Here is a 19,803-nt window from a genome sequence, read left to right as displayed (position 1 = left end):
AGATTTTATGCAACTTCAGCAAAGGCTACATGGTTGAAACAGGAAGAAATCAGTGTCTAGTTTGATTGTTACTCTATGTGACATTCATAATATTGGAAAAAAAAGTGAAAAATACAATTAGCTTAGTTCTCAAAAAAACCTGGCAAAGCTATATTTAAATAACAAAAAAAAAAAATCCCAGCCAAACAACAAAAATCCACAAAACAAACCCCACCAGACACAACCCTACCATGCTGCAGTCTTTATCCAAGACCTCAAGGGTAGGCTTTCTGACTTGTCTGTTTCATGGCACTTAGGACCTGTGTTTCTAAGACTTTTGAAGATCATCTGTGACATAAACATGACTTTACAGTACTTGTTACCCTTGGCTTAGATTTGGCTTTAATTAGGTCTTACTCAACTAAGCACTTCTGTATGAAAATTCTACCGTGCGTTTTGTTTTATTGACTTCCTAACAAGATGCCTAGATTGACCTCAGATCTTGCTACGACATGAGGGGTTTGGAATTGGTTTAAGTATTTGGTTAAAGAAAAGTCATTTCAAAGACATTAGACATTTTTGGCAATGTTTCTGAAAGCTGAAATTCAAAAGAAGTTGTCAAGCACTTGGAAATTCATAGTTGATGACCTATGTCTCATACCTTCCCTATGAAATATTGTGCTTAACACATGGGAACAATCCCTGAATGTGACAGTTTTTTCTAACCATGGAACAAACCAACAAATTTTAATTTAAACAGCATAAAAGGAGTTTAAAAAGTAATTGCAGAGGTAAGCTCAGAATCGTCTTAGTCTTGTAAATTTAAAAAAAGATGCTTAAAATACACCTAAGCAACCACTCCTGTGAATTTGTTTTCATCCAATTTCTACTTTCCTGACTCCTCATTCCCACTCAGCCAGAAAGAAAAAATGACATTTAAAGCAAAACAATTCATCATCATCTGATTTAACAACCACTTCACATTTCAGCTTTCACAGACTATTAGCAAGCCAATGAAAAACAAACAAAAATCGTAAGAATCTGCCTTAATTCATTTTACTTCTAAAAGCATATACACTTGCTTTTTTGTTAACAAACTAGTTGTTACACCAACCTGCTCATTTTCTCTACCTGTAAATTCAATGGAACTATCTTCATATCTGTAAAGTAATTACACTGTGAAATTTACAGGAACAGTGTTTTAAATAAATTAAAACAGACTTTTTGTTGCAAACAGTTTTCTGAAACATCTTCATAACAACAAGCCTAGAATTAATTTAATGCATTTGGTGTTACTTAAGTATGTATCCAAATACTTACTATATAGACAGTGATGTTAAATTAAAAAAAAAAATTAATCATGCTGTAAGGAGAAGATTCTTATATCAAATATATGTGTACACGGAATACAACAGTAGCTATACATATACTTGCATTGTATTTGTAATTATAAAATAATTTAAATAAAATGAATTATCTTTAAAAAAAAAATCAAGCTTCTTTGAAATGGCCATCATGAGTGTCATGCAATAAGAATATTTAAGAGTGTAATCAGTTTATTCAGGTGGCAGTATTAGGAACATACTTTCTGATAATACTGAAAAAAAAGAAATCTTTAAAATTCAAAGTTGTCTAGTCTTATATGCCTAGAATTGGATACTGGCACCTGTCCTGGTTTTGGCTGGGATAGAGTTAATTTCCTTCCTAGTAGCTGGTACAGTGCTGTGTTTTGGATTTAGGATGAGAATGATGTTGATAACACACCGATGTTTTAGTTGTTGCCAAGTAGTGCTTACACTAGTCAAGGACCTTTCAGCTTCCCATGCTCTACCCACTGAGCAGGCTGGAGGTGCACAAGAAGCCGGGAGGGGGCACAGCCAGGACAGCTGACCCCAACTGGCCAAAGGGATATTCCGTACCATGGGACGTCATGCTCAGTACAGAAACTGGGGAAAGCTGGCCGGGGGGGCTGCTGCTCGGGGACTGGCTGGGCATCGGTTGGCGGGTGGTGAGCAATTGCACTGTGCATCACTTGCTTTGTATATTCTTATTAGTATTATTAGTATTTTATTTCAATCATTAAACTGTTTTTATCTCAACCCACAAGTTTTTCTCACTTTGATTCTCTCCCCCATCCCACCAGGGCCGGGGGGAGTGAGTGAGCGGTTGTGTGGTACTCAGTTGCCACCTGAAGTTAAACAATAGCAGCACCTAAACCACTATCTGGATTCACTTTTGAAAGCCTGGTAACTTAGGTGTGCACAAACTGAAATCTACAGGGATTGTAAACTTACAGTTGAAGCATACATCAAAGAACACATTGTCTTGTGAGCAGCATGCTGAGAAATAATCGAATGCTAAGCAAATCTCACCCAAACTGCTCAAAAGATGATACTTTTATCGAATGAGGCATTCATTATTATACAAGTTTATTAAAAATATTAGCAAATATATTCTAGTTCCATGGTAAACATTGTCAGTAGAAATGTATAGGCTTACGTGAATTAATGTAATATTCCTACAATCTCTTTGCACAGAGAGAAAGTTAGGGCACATAAGAAAGTGAGTTCATGAAACTTATCCAACATTGAAATACCAGCCTCAGATCTATGAAGGTTACTTACAAAAATACTATTAATCTTTTTATAATATAATCATATTAGTATTAAAATCATACCTAGATATAGTGTTCACATAAGGAGCAAATTAATACCTTCATAGACATAAAACCCTTGAATCAGACTAAAATAAATCATTATCTACAGGTTAAGAAAGAAAGAAAAAAGCCTTTAGGTTATGCTTGGTGAAACATTCATTGCAATATTGTTTGAGCACCTCCCTTGAACATCTTCTGAGTCGACTCAGAAGTTTAAGACATGTCAGTTATAAATTAAAGGAAAAAAAAAACAGCTGAAGAAAAAAAATCTTGCACATGTGATTGCAAGCATGAAATACTGGCTCTTTAGAAATATTTGGAAATTTTGTTTTTTATTTCAAAAGAGCTAAGATTATACTACAGATTAATTGGCTACTTTTCTCACCCCACCCACCACTCGCCCTCTGTGCTTTCCCCCCCCCCCCCCCCCCAAGACAGTACAAGGCACTGCAAAATCCAACAGGCAGTTTAGCATTTTTCCTAAGGCACACAATTTGCATCTTTACTAAACATTAGTCTCACCTTTATACTGAAAGAAGATTAGTGATATCCTGTCAGAATTTGCCCTCTCTAAAGCTGTAGTTTTTAAAGAGAAATCAGGTATAGAACATTTTTGCTTTTTTACCAGGCTACTTCAGATATACCTCTTACTCCATGTAAGACACATAAAGAAAAAGTTCTTGGGGAGGGAAGAGAAGGGGAAACAGACAGACATGGTAAGATCTTTTTGGTACAGAATTTTGATTTTGTAAAAACAAATGAATAGACAGATAACTTAGATTTAGACAGTCTTCTGAAGTGTCTGTAATGCAAATATTACAGATATGTAATAACTTCTGATCACAGAACTAGAAGTTCATCTGTTTTCATTGTTAAAGCTAAGTGAAATTTGGAGGTGACTACTGGGTTAAGGTAGATCAAAGATGATCTTGTCATAAATATAAGGTTATTAACAAAAATATTTTAAAAATATAACCTGATAGTGTTCATTGAAAAAATAAGATCCAAATAATAGCTCTGCAGTGCCAATTTTTTAAGTCACAGTCTTCTGTCAAATGTTGTCTTCTGATACTAGCTTGTATTCTCATACTGGTTTTGATTTTCTTATTCTTGGCGATGCTCCACCTTCTAATTTTGCTGCTCCATTGACAAAGTTAGCTGTAATTTTAAATTAAAGTATAGTAAACAAAAAATTTTGCTTCACATGAAAAAAATAGAGAAACTAGACCAGGAAAATGTTTAAAAAAAAATATCAAAAAAGCTTAAGTATTTGCTTCAGTTGAAATTAACTTGGAGTTAGGTACGTAAAATGTTTAAGAACTTTGACTGTACAAAGTTGATATGAACAGGAATCAGACAAAAGTTGCTTCTACGTCTAGCCTCCTATCTCCAGGAGCGACAGATGCTTCTTGAGGAGTATTAAAAATAGGGCAACCTACCAACATAATTTCTTTCAGGTTCCAGGGGAACTTTAGTGACTTCCTGAGGTCTACCTTGCATTTAGACCATTGTTTTATTAGCCACTGACAGACTGAACCCCAGGAATTAAATCTCAATCCATATTTTTGCAGAAATTACTTCTACAAATTATCTGTATTTTATATCCTTCTTGTGTTCATTTTAAACATGCTGCTACATTAAAATTGTCTATTCCTATGTTATGAGAAATAGCAAACAGTAATTTGCTATTTGCCTGCTCAAAATCACTTAAGGTTTTAGAGCTCTGTGGTGTCTCCTATCAGACATTTTTTGAGCTAGGTGGTAGTTAGTCTCTCCCCTTACTGTCACCTTTTTCCTGTATCTTTCTGGCAATAGTCTAAGTCTTTTCAGATGGGGTCATCGACATGGCATACAATTTTTGGGATGTAGGTACACACACAGATTTATACAACGGATGGTACATTCTAGCTGAGGGGTTTCCTGGTTTGTTTTTTTTTTTTTGGTTTGTTTTTTTTTATTTTGTTGCAACAAGGAATTGACCTGATGTTTGCAGGAAAAAAAACCCACCGATTTAAAAATCTTTCATGAGACAAATGCTAGTTTGAAGTCCATTGTTGCATATGTATAAACTATGTTTCTTTTTCTCCTCCCTTCAAAATATGCATTACTTTGAGTAGCTTAGAAATTTAGGAATTGCATTGCAAATTAGGAATTTGCCTTTTTTTTTTTTTTTTTTTACTTATTTCATGTTTGCAAGATCTTTCTGCAACTCTGCTGTAAGAAATTCGGAATAATTTTGTTTTACTTGTAGACTTTGTTTATTTATGAACATGTCACCACAGAAACTTGTTGGGCCCTGGTGGTAAGCTCTCTTCAGAGTGCCAGTTGACCATTCTTATATTTTGCATAATTACTAATTAACTAAGTATTAATCAATGTCTCTTCCTCTGTGACACCTTAGTTTAACTGGTATCTTAGTTTAGTAATTCTCCATTATTTCTTAAGTCATTTTCACTGATTCCTTAGGATTTTTTTTCCTATTATACAGCATACTTAGTATTACACCAGTAAGGCATGTGCTATCCTAGACAGTCTGCCATTTCACACTTAATACCTTTGTGTCTCATTAGCTTAAGAAGATCAGGCCACAGCACGAAGAGAAGTTGCAATAGGACAGATGGAACAAAGCAGTATATGAAGGATTTATGGCACACTTAACTTCTAGTCCTTCTTTTGCCAATTAAATCTGAACTTGGTTATTTTGGCTACATAACTCTCCACACCTAACCACCTCAAATATATATTCTTTTCCTATGCTGTTGGGATCCTACGAAAATCATGCTTAACCACTGTATGGACACATTAACTACAAACAAGTCCAAATTCTCATCTTAAGAGGTGAGGGCAAGAGGAGTCTGTTTAGCTTCAGGTAGACTAAAGAAATGACTTACAGCTAATGCCTGCAACTAAACCACTGGCTTCAGTGGAACCCAAGCTCTCCTTCAGAATATTTCTACAAGTGTGAATATTTTTGCAATTAGAAATAAGATAAAGCGATAAACAATGTACAACATCTTTCCACATATGCAGTCAGAGAGCTATAATGCCTGTGCTAGTCTTTGTTTTGCCCAATTGAAGCAAGCAGGAAGTCAAACTACAGTATCACTTCTGCTGTTCCAAACTGTAATCATCTTGGGAACTTAAGAATTGCACTAATTTCATAAAACAATACAGAAAAGCAATGAAGTTATTTATCTGGAAAGGAGAGAAGGATCTGCAAGACTGGAGAAAGAAAAAAGAAAAAAAAAGCATCTGCAGCTACATTCAGAGCAGAAAGGCTGCTCTGGAATGATAAAGAAAAACAATGTTATGAGCACCATTATGGTCTAGAATCTTCCACTTCGTTTCAACTAACACTGACTCAGCTAGTAATCTCTGAATGCAAAGAGCTTCAACCCCTCTTGGTAGAAACTAACACATAAAGATCAATTTCAGAAAGACAGCCAACCTGTGGTAAAATTCAAAAAAACCTGCAATTTTCAAAGGTCTACCCAAATCTCAGAAGCAATTCCCAATCTTTCATACATAACTCTATCCAGTGTTTTATATATATGCTAACAGGAATATGAAATTTCACTCTACTGAATCTTCATAACTCCCATTTAACTCATTTAATTGATATAAGATTGGAATTTGGAAATTATACAACATCATTTAATCAAAAGCCTTTCTCCATTAGTTGTTCTTTGCCAGCTACTATGATGTTCCTTTGGAGTTCTTTTTCAGTGGGTTTGATGTTCTTTACATGATGTGTCTTTATATAGAAGAACAAACAAACTTAATTTTAATGGTCTGAAACATAATAAAAGCAAAATTTATGAAATACAGTAGGGATTATGGATGATACTTCTTTTTTTCTGATGTTAAATAAAAAAAATTTCTTAGCAGCATTGTAAAAGAATGATTTAAAACAGAAAGAAAACCCTGGAATCATTAAGCCCAGTTTCATGAAATATTCCTTGCATTTAGATTAACATAGAGTTCAGTGAACAATCCTGAAGATTACCCAGGGCTAACACTTAATACAGTTAGCACTCTGTGTGCTACCTGTTAGCAATATGGAATTAGAGAAGAACATGTCCTAATGTTTGAAGAAGCTATAATATTATCTATATTCTCTGCATGTCAAAAGACAGATGTTTTTGCTCTTTTACAGAAAGGAAAGATATAAGATGATAAATCTGGTATAAAAACATTTGGCCTAGAAACAACTTTAAAAAACATTACGCCACTGACCTCTGTTTGGTTCCTTTTTTATTCGTTTGTTCTTTGTGTTAGTTATTTTTTTCTTTGGAATCTGGTTCTTAACATGCTCTCTCCATTTCTTCAGCTGAAAATTTATGAATTTCCACATCATCCAGGCCTGTGTTAGACAAACAGCACCCAGGCAGCCAATCCTAATAAGATTTGAGATTTTGGAGACAGTTAGATAAAAGTTTCAGTTAACCGTTAATAGACTGCAAATCTGTACCTATTTTATTTTTTCTCCAAAAGTCTACTATTGAAACAATTAAAATCTTCATACCATGGGAAACAAGATGTATCAGGCGGCTTTACCCAAGACAAGGTGTGTCACACAAGAAGTGAATGGAAATCGTATGTAAGTATATTGCTAGAAGCAATCATGTTTATCAAGCAGTTATGACCACAGCTTTCAATGGCTGATAGGAAACTGTGTCATTGAGGCCCCTTCTGCCAAGCAATCTATGAATGAGAAATCACGTAGATTCAAAATCCCTCCCACACACTTGATTACAGGCATTAATTTATAAGGGTGAATATTAAAATGATGAGCTTATGCTGAAAAAGTAATAAAATTTTAAAATTAACAAGCAAGAATAAAAGATATACAAAAAAATATTTTAGGAAGGCACCAAACAAATAATTAGTTAAAAAATTACGGGTATTATATTGCCAAATGATATTATGTCTGGTATAGACATAAGGGGAAAAAGAAAAGTTTAAAGAGAGGATTATCCCAAGCTTTTTTGATAACTATCCAAACAATTAATATAATATTTAATATATTAATCTAATTTAATACAACAATTTTTAAAAAGTTTCTTTTTTCTTTCTTTTTTTCTATTTCCCATAAATTCTGTTCAACTACTTTTGTGAAAAGAAGATAGAAAAGAGAACAAAGTGTCCCTTCCCTTAAATACTCAAAAGGAAAACATCACCCGGGGAAATTCTTCAAAACACATTATCATCCTCACTTGTTTTATTAAAAGGTATTTTGAAATGCCACATTATACAAGCATGAATGTCTACTAGCCTTGTTATACCTCACAGGGAGTACATTGAAGTTTCCATCCGCTATGGAAAAACCTGGATTCTCTACTCTTGCCAGACCAAATCCAAATGTGAGGACAGATAAAGTTAGGGTCAAAAGACGCACCATTATGAAAAGTAAAGCCCAAATGGTAAATCTGAAAACAAAATAATGAAATTAATGTGCTTTCTCCTTTTAGTCCACTTCCTTTCAATAAAGTCAAACGTACAAAGAACTTTTCATTAAAATTCTCTCAGCAATGATAGGGAAATTTCCATGGAAGGAACCAATAATTACAGAAAAACTTGGTCATCTGCAAACACTCGGTCCTGCCTCATTACACAATCTTTTGACTAGAAAGCACAATGAAGTAAAAAGATGCATCTCAAGTTGGCATTCATGCTGTAAGCCATTTATAAGTAATGGTGATGCTATAAAGCCAGAAAGCTGATTCTAAAGGTATAATATACATTTAAACAGTTAGAAGATCAAGACAATATATGTAATTTTTAACAGCCAGAGGTTTATAGGACAAGAGAAGGTAACCAGATAGCTTATAAGTAAAAAATGACAATTATTTCACTTTCTAGCTAACAGAGAAAGATGCCATCCTGCAGACTTTCAGTATCTAGAAGTTTTTACTATAAGATGTGGCAAAAAAAAAACAAACTGAAGAACAGTTTTATTAAGCTGACAATAATTAATTTAGAAAATTGGCATTATTACTGCCATTACATAAAGATTTCTACAGGAAAAAGACTTCATATTGTGTGACTGATGAATGAATTAAAGACAACACTACCAACGTGAAAAAAGTATCTTTCAAAAATTTCCATTAAAAAAAAAAATCAGCTTGTTCGACTGATTTCAAACTTAAAGAAAACATACTTCAAATCTCTCACAGTATAGGCAAGTGCTTAAAAAGCAACTCTCTTCACAGCCGCCTCCAAAAAAAAGATTTTGAGAAAAAGCTACAATGTCTGGATATAGAATTGTAAGAAGAAACAACAAATTCTGAGCTAGGAAAAATACCTAGTATTTGACATTGCGTTGTTTCTACAGTTTACATTATAAGTGCTACATGTAATAGAAATAAAATGCCCCAAACACTTCTGCAATTCATCAGCTATGAAAACCAATTTCCATTTCCAGTTATTTAAACTATGGTAATATTGCACGTGGGATAACTGATTTCCAGCCCAAGAAAGACATAGTTGCTTATTTGACCATTAGAGTCAGGAAAATATGTTCTCCTAATCGGTATATTTAGCCTTCATGCTTTTGGATGGCATATAATGAAAAGCAGATAAGCTCATAGCTCCAAAAACCCCTCAATTAAATATGACATACAAGTGAAAGATAAGCTTTTTCCCACTTTCCCTATTTGCATCAGTAAACATTTATTTTTTGCAAAGAACATTCAGCATACCTATTTAAAATGTTAGCTTTAAGGAGCAACACAAATGAATCTTGTGAAAAGACCAGAAAGAGCAGCAGCATTACACTGCCTCAAGGGAGGCTGCCTATATGTAAGGGATTGCATGAAAGCAAGCAAGGCATTCATGATAATCTCTTCCAGCTGAGCAGTCACTCAGAAAAGGAAGAAAGAATAAGAGACAAGAACACATAAATGGGACAAGGCTGCTTTATTCAAACTGGAACCTCCAAAAGTCTTTGCATTCAAATGGTGAAACGTATCCAATCCTTCCTAGCGTGCCTCATGGTTAAGTATCTCAGTTCCTCATCTCCTTCCATTCTCAAATGCATTACCCATTAATTCTCAGAATAGTTGAGAATCTTACTCAAGAGATGTATAAGTGAAGACATCTTATCAACTACTCATTTTGAGACATTACCTTCTCTGCTGTACAGTTACTTCCCTTTCTCACCTTACCAAAAGGAGAGAGACCTGCAAGAACTCAGAAGGAATGCTGCTTTTACTACTTCTTCAGTTAACTGTTTTTAAAAACAAGTGTCCCTATATACAAACATTTATGAACATTTAAGCAAACAGGCAACTTACAGAATCAGAAGCCAATACATAGATATCTGAGATGGGACTTTAGCAAATAGCTTCAGAAAAACCTTATGATGATCATCATGAAGTGGTTTATTTGCTTTCTTGACTCTATGTAATAACAATGACTTGCTTGTGAATTCAAAGCAGGTAATAGTGGACAATGAACAAGTGATGTTTGCTGTCTGAGTACTTTTACATACATGCAAATCCATTTATACGCAATTAGTAAGCAAAGTTCTGAATTTTAAGCAATATATGCAAGATTTACCCTTTTTGCTTGTTTTCATCACTGAAGTAGAAGAGACGTGAGGCATGAAAAATGAGTTCCACTAAATAGTGAGGTACCATCAGAATTAGCCCCAAATGCTGCAAACTATAAAACAGAAAAGTTAGAAATTTTAATGAAATTATGAAGAAAATGGATCTATCTATTCAAAATGGACATGCAAATACTTACTTTAATATATAGGCACCAGAGATATGAGCAATGTAAAGGCAAATATAACATAGCTGCCTTGGAATATCTTCCTAAAATTAGAGAAATTATAATAAATGCTGTTACAGATTAACCATTTTGTCCAAAAAAAAAATCGTATCATTCATTAAGTTTGATTATTTTTCACGCTACCGCATAGATTTCTGGAAAGATTATCTGAATCAAAAACTACAGACCATCTAGACTATATTAGATAGGAAATGCAAGCAATTAAAAAATAAAAACAGTATATAAATAACTGAATGTACAAATATGAATATGTAGATATCTATATAGTTAATATAAACAAAAATATTAATAAGTGGAAAGAATAGGTATTTAATTAACTGTACTGACAGCTTCTCTCCATACCTTTCGGATCTTTTGGAAGTATAGCTCCGGCAGTGCATGAAGCCAATAGGCTATCTGGCAAATATAGAAGAATTTTACCTGAAAACTAAACAATAATTCAGGTTAAGAAAACACAAGATGATAAGTTTTCAACCTCTCAACATGAGATACAAGATTTTATTTCATTATCTTATATTAATTCATTCTGACTCATTATAGTTTATGATTCCTAAATCACAGGAGCCACAAATACAAAACAACTCTGTGGTGACAGTTTTTTGAATTAGCATCCATAATCTTCTTGATGGCAAGTTCTGAATCACCTTTTGAGACGGTAGCAAAGAAAAAAAACCACCAAAAAACCTAACACACAGAAACAGTTTATCCTGTGAGCCGTGGAACTCCCTTCCTAAAAAATGTGTATTATCCCCCTTCCCTCTATCACACTTGCCGGAGAAAAATGGGGCGCGTGGGGACAGACAAACAACACAATTTTGTAAGTCATCTTAATCAAAAAAATTTTTTTTTTAAATCAAGCTATAAATCCACCCTAATTTTAAGATTCAGTGTCCAACAAACATGTTTCTTCAGTGTGAAACAGTTCAGCAGTCCTACTATATCCCGTCTTGCAAACACTTTCACTTTAACTCAGCTACCATGGTTAAATTAAAGAAAATTAAGAACACAGGAAAGTACCTCTTGGATAGATGTTCAATTCATCAAAAACTACCTTTGGATAAAACAGCTGGCAGTTTTCAAACAGAAGAAAGTATTTTCATCTAGTTGTTATTCTTATAAGGTACCAGTGTCACTACTTTATTAGTGGTTCCCTAAAATTTGGGGTGGTTAAATATTCAGTGATTAGAAGTACCAGATATTTTCAAATTGAAAACAGAACACTTACATCATACGAGAATGGGGATAATCCTTCCAGAGTGTGGTTGGGTTCATCATAAATTCTTCCTAAAGAAAAAGGCCATTGATTTAAGGACCTTCTTAATACCTCAAGTCAATTTTTAAAATAAAAACAGCAAATAGAGCGACTTACTGTATTCAAAATACTTGCTCCCCATAAAAATGAAAACAAGTAGAAAAATGCTAGCTGTCCCGATTCATTGAATTTGCTGTGCTTTGTTTTTGACAAATGCAGACGTCTATTAATTTTCTAGAAATAAAAAGCAGATCAATAAATGTAATTTCTAAACCAAGAAAGCTATTTGGGAGTTAGTGTTCACCCCTGAATTTTTTTCTTTTTTTTTTTTTTCTTTGCAAATCTCCCATTCCTCAATCAAAATTCATAGCTCCCACCATTTAAGACCTTGATCAGCACTTTGTATGACAATTAGCTTCAATAAGACTTGCCACTATGGTAAAGTTCACATGGAAAATATTCAGATAATGTATTCAGACAGGTTTTTTCCCCCCATAATCAGAGTTATATTGCTAAGTTTTCCAAATCTCTTTGCACACTTAAAAACCATTTGAGCTTCTGTGGCTCAGATGACCTGTTTGTGACAACATTTAACACCATTCAATAATAGATGGTCTTCACAATGGCTTTAACAAATTCATTTTACTTTGCAACTGAGTTGGTGTAAAAGAGCATACAAGTTTGAGCTCCCTCTTTGAGGTGAAGTTCAGCTGACAAACAGAAATCCACCACTGCAGTAATTTTCATTTTTGATCTTCTGAATATATCTTACGAATCTAACGCAGCAAACCTCATTCGCAGATATTTTGAGTACGGCATGAACATTTAATGTTTGTTTTTACAGAAAAATATAAGTTATATTGATTGAAAGAAAGATTCAGTGGTCTGTACCATTAATAAATTAAGGAAATATCACTATAAAAGTATCACAGAATCATTTAGGTTGGAAAGACTCTTAAGATCATCGAGTCCAACCGTTAACCTAGCACTGCCAAGGCCACCACTAAACGAAGGTCTATTTGCATTTTTGTCAGAGAACAGAAGGATCAATCGTAACAGGGCTTCTAAATGCTAAACCATTCCTTTTACCATGGCTTACACTTATCTTGAAGAAAAACTGTTAGCAACTGATGGCTACAAATAACGTTTATAAAAGTAAATTATATCCCAGTAATAAACTTACATCTAATATGTACTCCTGGATGACAGCATGCAGATTAATAGCTACGAGCATGTAGAAGAAGATTGTGGCAATGTCTTTTGGACCATAGTCATAAAAATGAAATTGCTCACTGTTGTCATCTAAAAAAAAAAAGATATAAAAACAAAACCCCTGTATTTTTACATTCTTATGAAGGAGTACTCTGTGCAACTGAGAAAGGGCAGCAGTGACCATTGTTCTTGGAAGTTATATTAAATTGATACAGGGTACGAGTTATAAGTGTTACATTTTTAAAAATTACTTTTTATGCCTGATTAGATAACTCGGATCTTCTTTTCCTTCAATACAATGATATAGTTATAAGCCTAGAACAAACTATTGAGAGCAGTATACACTGAGCTGTAGCTTCAATCCATTTCTTTCATCTAGGCCATCAAAAAAGAAAAGAAAGAAAGAAAAAAAGAAAGAGGAAACCCCAAACCAACACACCAACACTCTATCCTCTATACTTTGGTAGAGACCAAACGAGATTCCATCTTAAGAAGCATGACTATATGTAGGAAAAAAGAAACTATACAGCGAGGATAGTATCCCTAGTAGTTCAACACATTGGTAAGTAACAACGTCCCCAGAATTAGTAATATGTTCCTATAAATCAAAAACAAAATTGAAAAAAAAAAATTCACACTGTTACAAAAATACTTCAAATGTTTGTATTTACCATGTTTAAGTGTGGGAGAACTTAGAAATTAAATTCAATTAAAAAAGCATGTATCAGGAGCAGCAGACCTAAGGAAGCCTGATTCTATAGGGATGTCTCTCCTTTGGCCCACAAACACCCATTACAACAACCTCACTTTTCTTTATGCATCTGAGACACTGCAATGGTAAAGAAAGAACTTGTACCACAACTAATCAAGAGCCACACTCATCCTGATTCACAGGCTAGCATATCTAACATTTACATTCTTCTGCTTTCACTTAAGAGAGGGCATTAATTTGGATGTCTCTTATCTATACAGCCGCCACTTTTCATAAACATCAAGGAATTTTGTTATCTTTAAGTTTTCCACCCTTTATCAAACTCTGTTTGTGTTGTCCAAATGCAAAACAGCAGAAATACAGACATCAAACAACTTTTTCCTAAATGAAACTAGGCTAGAAGGTGTCAAGGAAGCAATTACTGCTTCCTGTAACAGGAATGGTACATTAAGGTCCTAATGCACAGGACATCCATATAACTCCAAGTGTCAGATGTCCTACTTCTATATTTGAAAACAGCTTGTGATATAATCAGCGAACAAGTAATTGCATAGCGAATGCTATTTTTTCCTGGTCCCTAGCATTGTTTTTCAAAATGGACCTTCACTAGTAATATATTCATTGTTTTCAGAGGGCCAGAATTGAGATCTCAAAATTGCTTGTGCAGAACTCATCCACACCTCCTATTAAAACTAAAGGAAGCTATACCTTGTTCATTCCATTGTATGTATGTATATATACACATACATATACATGCATGCAACAAACACCATGAAGAAGTCGCATCACAGGCATCTTGGTAACTGACACATGGATTTTACTTTTGTCTCCGCCATAGGAGATTTCTACTTGATGCTGCTCAAATACCAGTAAAACAGAAGTCCACTGACTGTGTACACCTCAAGTGTTCAACATTAAACATCTCAGGAAACATTTGCAAAAAGTGATATATATTCACTACTGCAAGCAAAGTTGATCAATGCATTATTTTGAACATATTAAATGCAGTCAGAGTGCTACATTATTTGGAACGGTCGCAGCACAGAGATCTCAAGTGTGGAAATCAAGATTAGAACAAAAGTCATAGATTTTGCTAATTTCTCTGGACCTTAGTTCTTCATCTGGAATAATTCTAACACAGTACCTATTTTTTCCTGGTATTTTGCAGGAAAATGCAAAATTAATTAATGCAGATTAATTCCTGGAAAGAATTGAAAGTTATCAATACTATTAAGAAAAATTAAGTTATCAAATAAGGAAATTCCACTATCTGCTTACCACTCTTGTATATAGTACAGCAGGTAGAAAAGATTAAAAATAGGAAATATTTTTGGGGGAAGAAAGAATCAGTACTTTCTCCCTTTGTTATTTAAAAGCATGATTGAATCAGCAACATCTGTTACTTGAGAATAATAATGTGATATTTTTTAAATATAAACCACAAATCCATTACTAATGACATAAGAAATCATGAATAAGCAACAGATATATAGACGATTACCAAAATATTCTATTACTTCATAACTCCTGTTGATTGTATCAAAAAATGGAAAGAATGCATGCTTTTCACATTAAAACACAAGTTAGCAGCAGTGTTAACTATGGGAAAAATAACCCAGTATTATTCACAAGCAACAGAGAAAACAGTAGAATGTTTCAGTGAATATTGTATTAGTAAATCCAAAAGCAGACAAATATGAGAGTTCTATGATATTATAAAAGTGAAGTGAATTGAAGTCTTGAGGGGAAAAAAAAAAGTGATTTTTAATAGTTGAGCTCTTGCATTACAAGAAAAAAAAATAGATTTGGTTTAATCTCACCAATGGTATAGGTGACATTGTACTGCACAGCAATAAAGATGATGGCATACTTGGCTGGGACCTGAAATTCAAAAAGAAACAAGGAAAAAGTATCAGATTTTTCAAGCAAGCTAGACTATAAACACCCAAAACTAGAAGATTTTGCCATCAACAAGTGTTCTCCCACACATGATTTAAATCAAAGAGGTCCCAAAAGTGTTATTCATCTCCCACAAATGTGGAGGCTCACCTTGTTGCAAATCCTTTAACATTTGCTGCATAGGGTCAGGACTTGAATTATGTCCTTTTAGCTAAGCATCAAATTACTCACTGTTCTACTAAATAACATTTTAAAGTGTTTAGAAGTGTAAATGGCTTTCATTTATTTCAAAAGTTAAATGACTCTCTAAATTAAATCAGATGGAAAGTTTCACCTAACTTTGCAATATATTCAAAAAAGCAACGTTCTGCCTAAGTGTCCGTATAAATAAATAGAATATTCCAAACATCATAGTAGAATTATAAGGTTCATCAATTTCTTGTATGATAAATCAGACATTTTCTAAAAATTACAGTACAATCAAAGTAACCAATGGTATGCTTTTATGTGACTTTTTCTCCAGTGGCAAAATTAGGTTAAAAAAAACCCACAAACCCCCCCCAACGCTTTCAGCCATCCATACCTCTTCAAAATGTCTTCCCATTCCCATGCTCCAGTATATTTAGCCCCTAGCTGTAACAATGGAACTGTTTATAATGTGGATTACTGTATGACCCTACAACCAAGTGATAAGAGGTAAATATGTTTGCCTAGTTTATTTGAAAACATATCATTATCTGGTTTGCACAACTTCAAAAACAAACAGCTGTGCTGATGTAACTGAAAGAGTGGTAAGCTATAACACAGGGATATAAGTGGAAGGGGGAGGAAAAGAAAACCCAAAACTTGGTTCCTTTGCTGCAAAAACATGCAATATGGAATTACGTCCTACAGTGCCAATAGCAAACACATTTATTATGTTTGCAAGCACTCAGTTATCTAGTTCATAAATCAGAGAAGTACAACAGGCATAATCTGAAAACTGATGTTAAAAAAAAAAACAACAAACCTTTCCTGTATCTTTTATGCTTTCTCTTAAAATGATCTTCATAGATGTGAAACAAAGGAATATGAACTAAAAAAAGAAAGCTATTTTCCTCAGATGTTACACCATCTAATTTCTGAAAGTGTAACTAAGAACATTCAGGAGTATATAAAACAAGGATTAATTTATCCAGCTACAAAGTAAGCAAGAGGCACAACAATGCAAAAGATCCTCTGCAGCAAGAAAAGGGAGGAGAAAGCAAATTGCTTCAGTACACTGGGAGCGCACCTGTGAAATTAAGCAGTAGAGGAGTCATAATACTGAAAAGCGCTTTTAAGAGGAATTCTCATTAAGGAAAACAAAAGTACCAATTTTTCTGGCACAAAAAATTGACTTTCAGACACTGCGGTTCTGTGAACAATTTAACCTTTCGTAAGCCAGCACTACCATCAAAAAGGAGCAATCCTGCCTTTCTCTTTACTGCCAGTTGCTTTCTGTCTCTGTCCCACATTTGTGCCCTCAAAAGTAGTGGTGTGGTGAATTGGACAGGAAAATTACACAAGCTGAAACTGACCCAGCAAAACAGGAGGGAAGAGAAAACCCTATTAATCTTAACACAGATGAATTTCCTAATATTCTGCACTTCCTAGCTACAGAAGTTCTTTTGTGTGCTTGATGGGGAGAATAAGCAGCCGGAGCATCAATACCAACTTAAAATGTCCATGGAATAAGAGTGTGAAAAATTCATCGCCAACTACTCCTGGAAAGACCAGGAAGATATAGATAGTTACATAGGTATCAATGTCCTCAGCACCTAATTAAAACAAACATGCTTGTTTTCAGTAAGTCATTGCTCAGAACCCACAGCAACAGTCTCCCTTGTAGAAGGGCATTCAGACAGCACCACGTAACTTCAAGCAGACCCCTTCATTAGGGAGCTTTCCTGAGAATAAGCTTTTTTTTTTTTTTAATGCTCTTCGGGAGAAGAGGGTGGTAAGAATCTTTGCTAGAGCCCAGCAAGTTAGCTTTTCTGTTTGTCCGTGAAGCACACAACATAACACTACAAACATTTCACTCTGCTGGAAGTATGTAAGCCCCATTAAGTGGTATTCTGTAGTAAGATAGCCACAGATACAAGGATGATGTAAATTGTTCTAGGAGGAAAGAAATTGTATGAAACACTCTGAGGTGATACTAGAAGCTTAAAAAAACCCATAAATACTAAAAGAAAGGTTTCTTTAGAAGACAAGGCACACTCTGTTGTCAAGAAAAGGAGTAGGACTGGGCACATAAAAGACTATAAATATTCTCGGAGAAGGAAGAAGAATGAAAATAACAGTTAACACGCTAAAATTTAACTGCCGCTTTTCAGTGTGTTACAATCAGAGTGAATCTCCCTACACACATATATAGACCTCATAATAATCAGCAAAGTTAAGGTACGAGAAAGTACAATTAAGGTCGATAAACAACCTTACGTATAAGAATTCACCTTAAAGAAATTCTTATAATTGTATTTATGACATTCTAATGCTCATTTCTAATTTTAACATACGTATTGGTTTTTGGATGGTCTCATGGATATAGGCAATTGAATGCCACCTAGAAAAGAAAACCCTGTATTTACTATAGTACTATGTAAGCCCAAGCAAATCATTCAATAGGTAGTCAACTGTGAAAAGTTTCATTTACCCATTCTTTAGCTTATTAGCGTGTAACCTATGGTACCATGGGCTAGATTTGGAAATCTGTCATTGACAGATGCATCTGAAATCACAGTAAGTATAAAATGCTGTGAAAAGCACTGATTAAAAAAAAAAAAGTTGCCCTTCAGTGCTTCAAACTTAAAACCCAAAAATAATTTCACTTTAATACGGAGAGAAAATCAAGACCAAAAGAAAATAGCCATAACAGCTGCGTAGGCAAGTTCAGTAACACTTACGAAGCACTCGATATAGAATCATGATAAGCATCACCAGAATTTACTGGAAAAACATCAGTAGTTTTGTTTGTCTGGCAGACTGGATTACCCATTATAAAGATGGTATAAGACCTAGACAGTAACCAACAGAAATACAGATTTCATTCAAATAACTCCAGTATGTTTTTCTGCAGTGAATGAGGCAGAAGTGTAATACAGAGGTCTAACCTGTTACATACCACCACTGTTCCTCTGCATAATAAATGAAAGGTGTCTCAATCAAAAAAGTAATTTTTGTCTCAAAAAGGAGATGCAGATGTTTAAATTATACGATAAAAAGTATAATAGTATATATTCAAACAAGCACAATAAAAACATATCACAAGCTACGCTAGAGTCTCGTCTGCATTTGAACTTTTAGAATTATGCTGACTAGAAATGAGATAATTTGCTAATTATCCTTGGGTGTAACTAACATTAAGTCACTCTTTTTCCTCTAAAAGAAATCACCTTCATCAAAATAATAATGCTTACCCCAGGGGAGCTGCACAGTCCCTTCCAATACCTGTAGAATTACAAAAATACAACTTCCGTGGTGTATACAAAGCCTGAATTCAGACAAACGGAATTCAGAGATGGAACTCCAGAAGACATATTTGTTTTTAACAGCAAAAAGACACAGAGCAATATCTTTTTAAAAGTACCATATATAAGATACATAAAAAGTTCCATTTGGGATCCCAAACTGGATTTACTTTATCCCAGGTGCAGACATTTACTTTCTTTCTTAAAGCCTTTATCACCTGAGTTGTAAAGCCCCTAGCTATTTTTTTATCCCAAGATTGAGTTCTGCATTTAATATATTTACTTTTATGACCTACTCCTCCATAGATAACACAACTTCTTATACCTCAACACTGCATTTGTCCACCATTTAGAAGGAAATTATCTGACCATCACAACAGCTTTCTCTATTTCTGTCCGGTATCCTTAATGTTTTCAGAAGTGGGTCAAGATATATATATTAAAAAAAACAAACAGAACATCTACATGTAAGTATTTTACCTCAGAATTTAACAGTATTTTTAATTCAAAAATGCTCTGGTTTTTAATCTTATCCAACTGATGGGAAATGTTGAAATATTTAAGTATTTAAGTTGTAATAACAATAACATTTCAGTAAAGTATTTAAGCTATCCAGAATTTAAACTCTATTTACCAAGGCTTATCCCATACTCAGCACTGACATAAAATATTCATGTCGCAACACACACACATGGCTTTTGTCTCAAAAGTGGGAAAAAGATGCCCAAGAGAGATGCCTAATCCATCACCCCAGAAACTAATAAGCAGCTTGCACATGGAAACAAACTTTACGATAACTTTCAAA

At 34.2% G+C, this 19,803-nt stretch overlaps 1 protein-coding gene across 1 annotated transcript in view; it reads right to left on the bottom strand.

Annotated features, from left to right (window-relative positions):
* Positions 1-3,073: 3,073 nt before the first annotated feature.
* Positions 3,074-19,803, bottom strand: part of LOC103919256 (translocating chain-associated membrane protein 1-like) — a 17,801-nt gene continuing 1,071 nt past the window's right edge. The window contains exons 2-11 of the mRNA XM_009326730.1: positions 15,429-15,489; positions 12,868-12,986; positions 11,802-11,918; positions 11,658-11,716; positions 10,775-10,859; positions 10,385-10,455; positions 10,196-10,300; positions 7,921-8,064; positions 6,872-7,032; positions 3,074-3,793 (exon numbers count right to left, since the gene is read on the bottom strand). Of these exons, the coding sequence (XP_009325005.1) occupies positions 3,720-3,793; positions 6,872-7,032; positions 7,921-8,064; positions 10,196-10,300; positions 10,385-10,455; positions 10,775-10,859; positions 11,658-11,716; positions 11,802-11,918; positions 12,868-12,986; positions 15,429-15,489 (996 nt within the window). The 3' untranslated portion in view covers positions 3,074-3,719. The remainder of the gene's footprint in view (positions 3,794-6,871; positions 7,033-7,920; positions 8,065-10,195; positions 10,301-10,384; positions 10,456-10,774; positions 10,860-11,657; positions 11,717-11,801; positions 11,919-12,867; positions 12,987-15,428; positions 15,490-19,803) is intronic.

Source organism: Pygoscelis adeliae, unplaced genomic scaffold (assembly GCF_000699105.1).
Source record: "Pygoscelis adeliae isolate BGI_AS28 unplaced genomic scaffold, ASM69910v1 Scaffold286, whole genome shotgun sequence".
NCBI lineage: Eukaryota > Metazoa > Chordata > Aves > Sphenisciformes > Spheniscidae > Pygoscelis > Pygoscelis adeliae.
The sequence above is the reverse complement of the archived record's forward strand: the minus strand, read 5'-3'. Positions and strand labels throughout refer to the sequence as shown.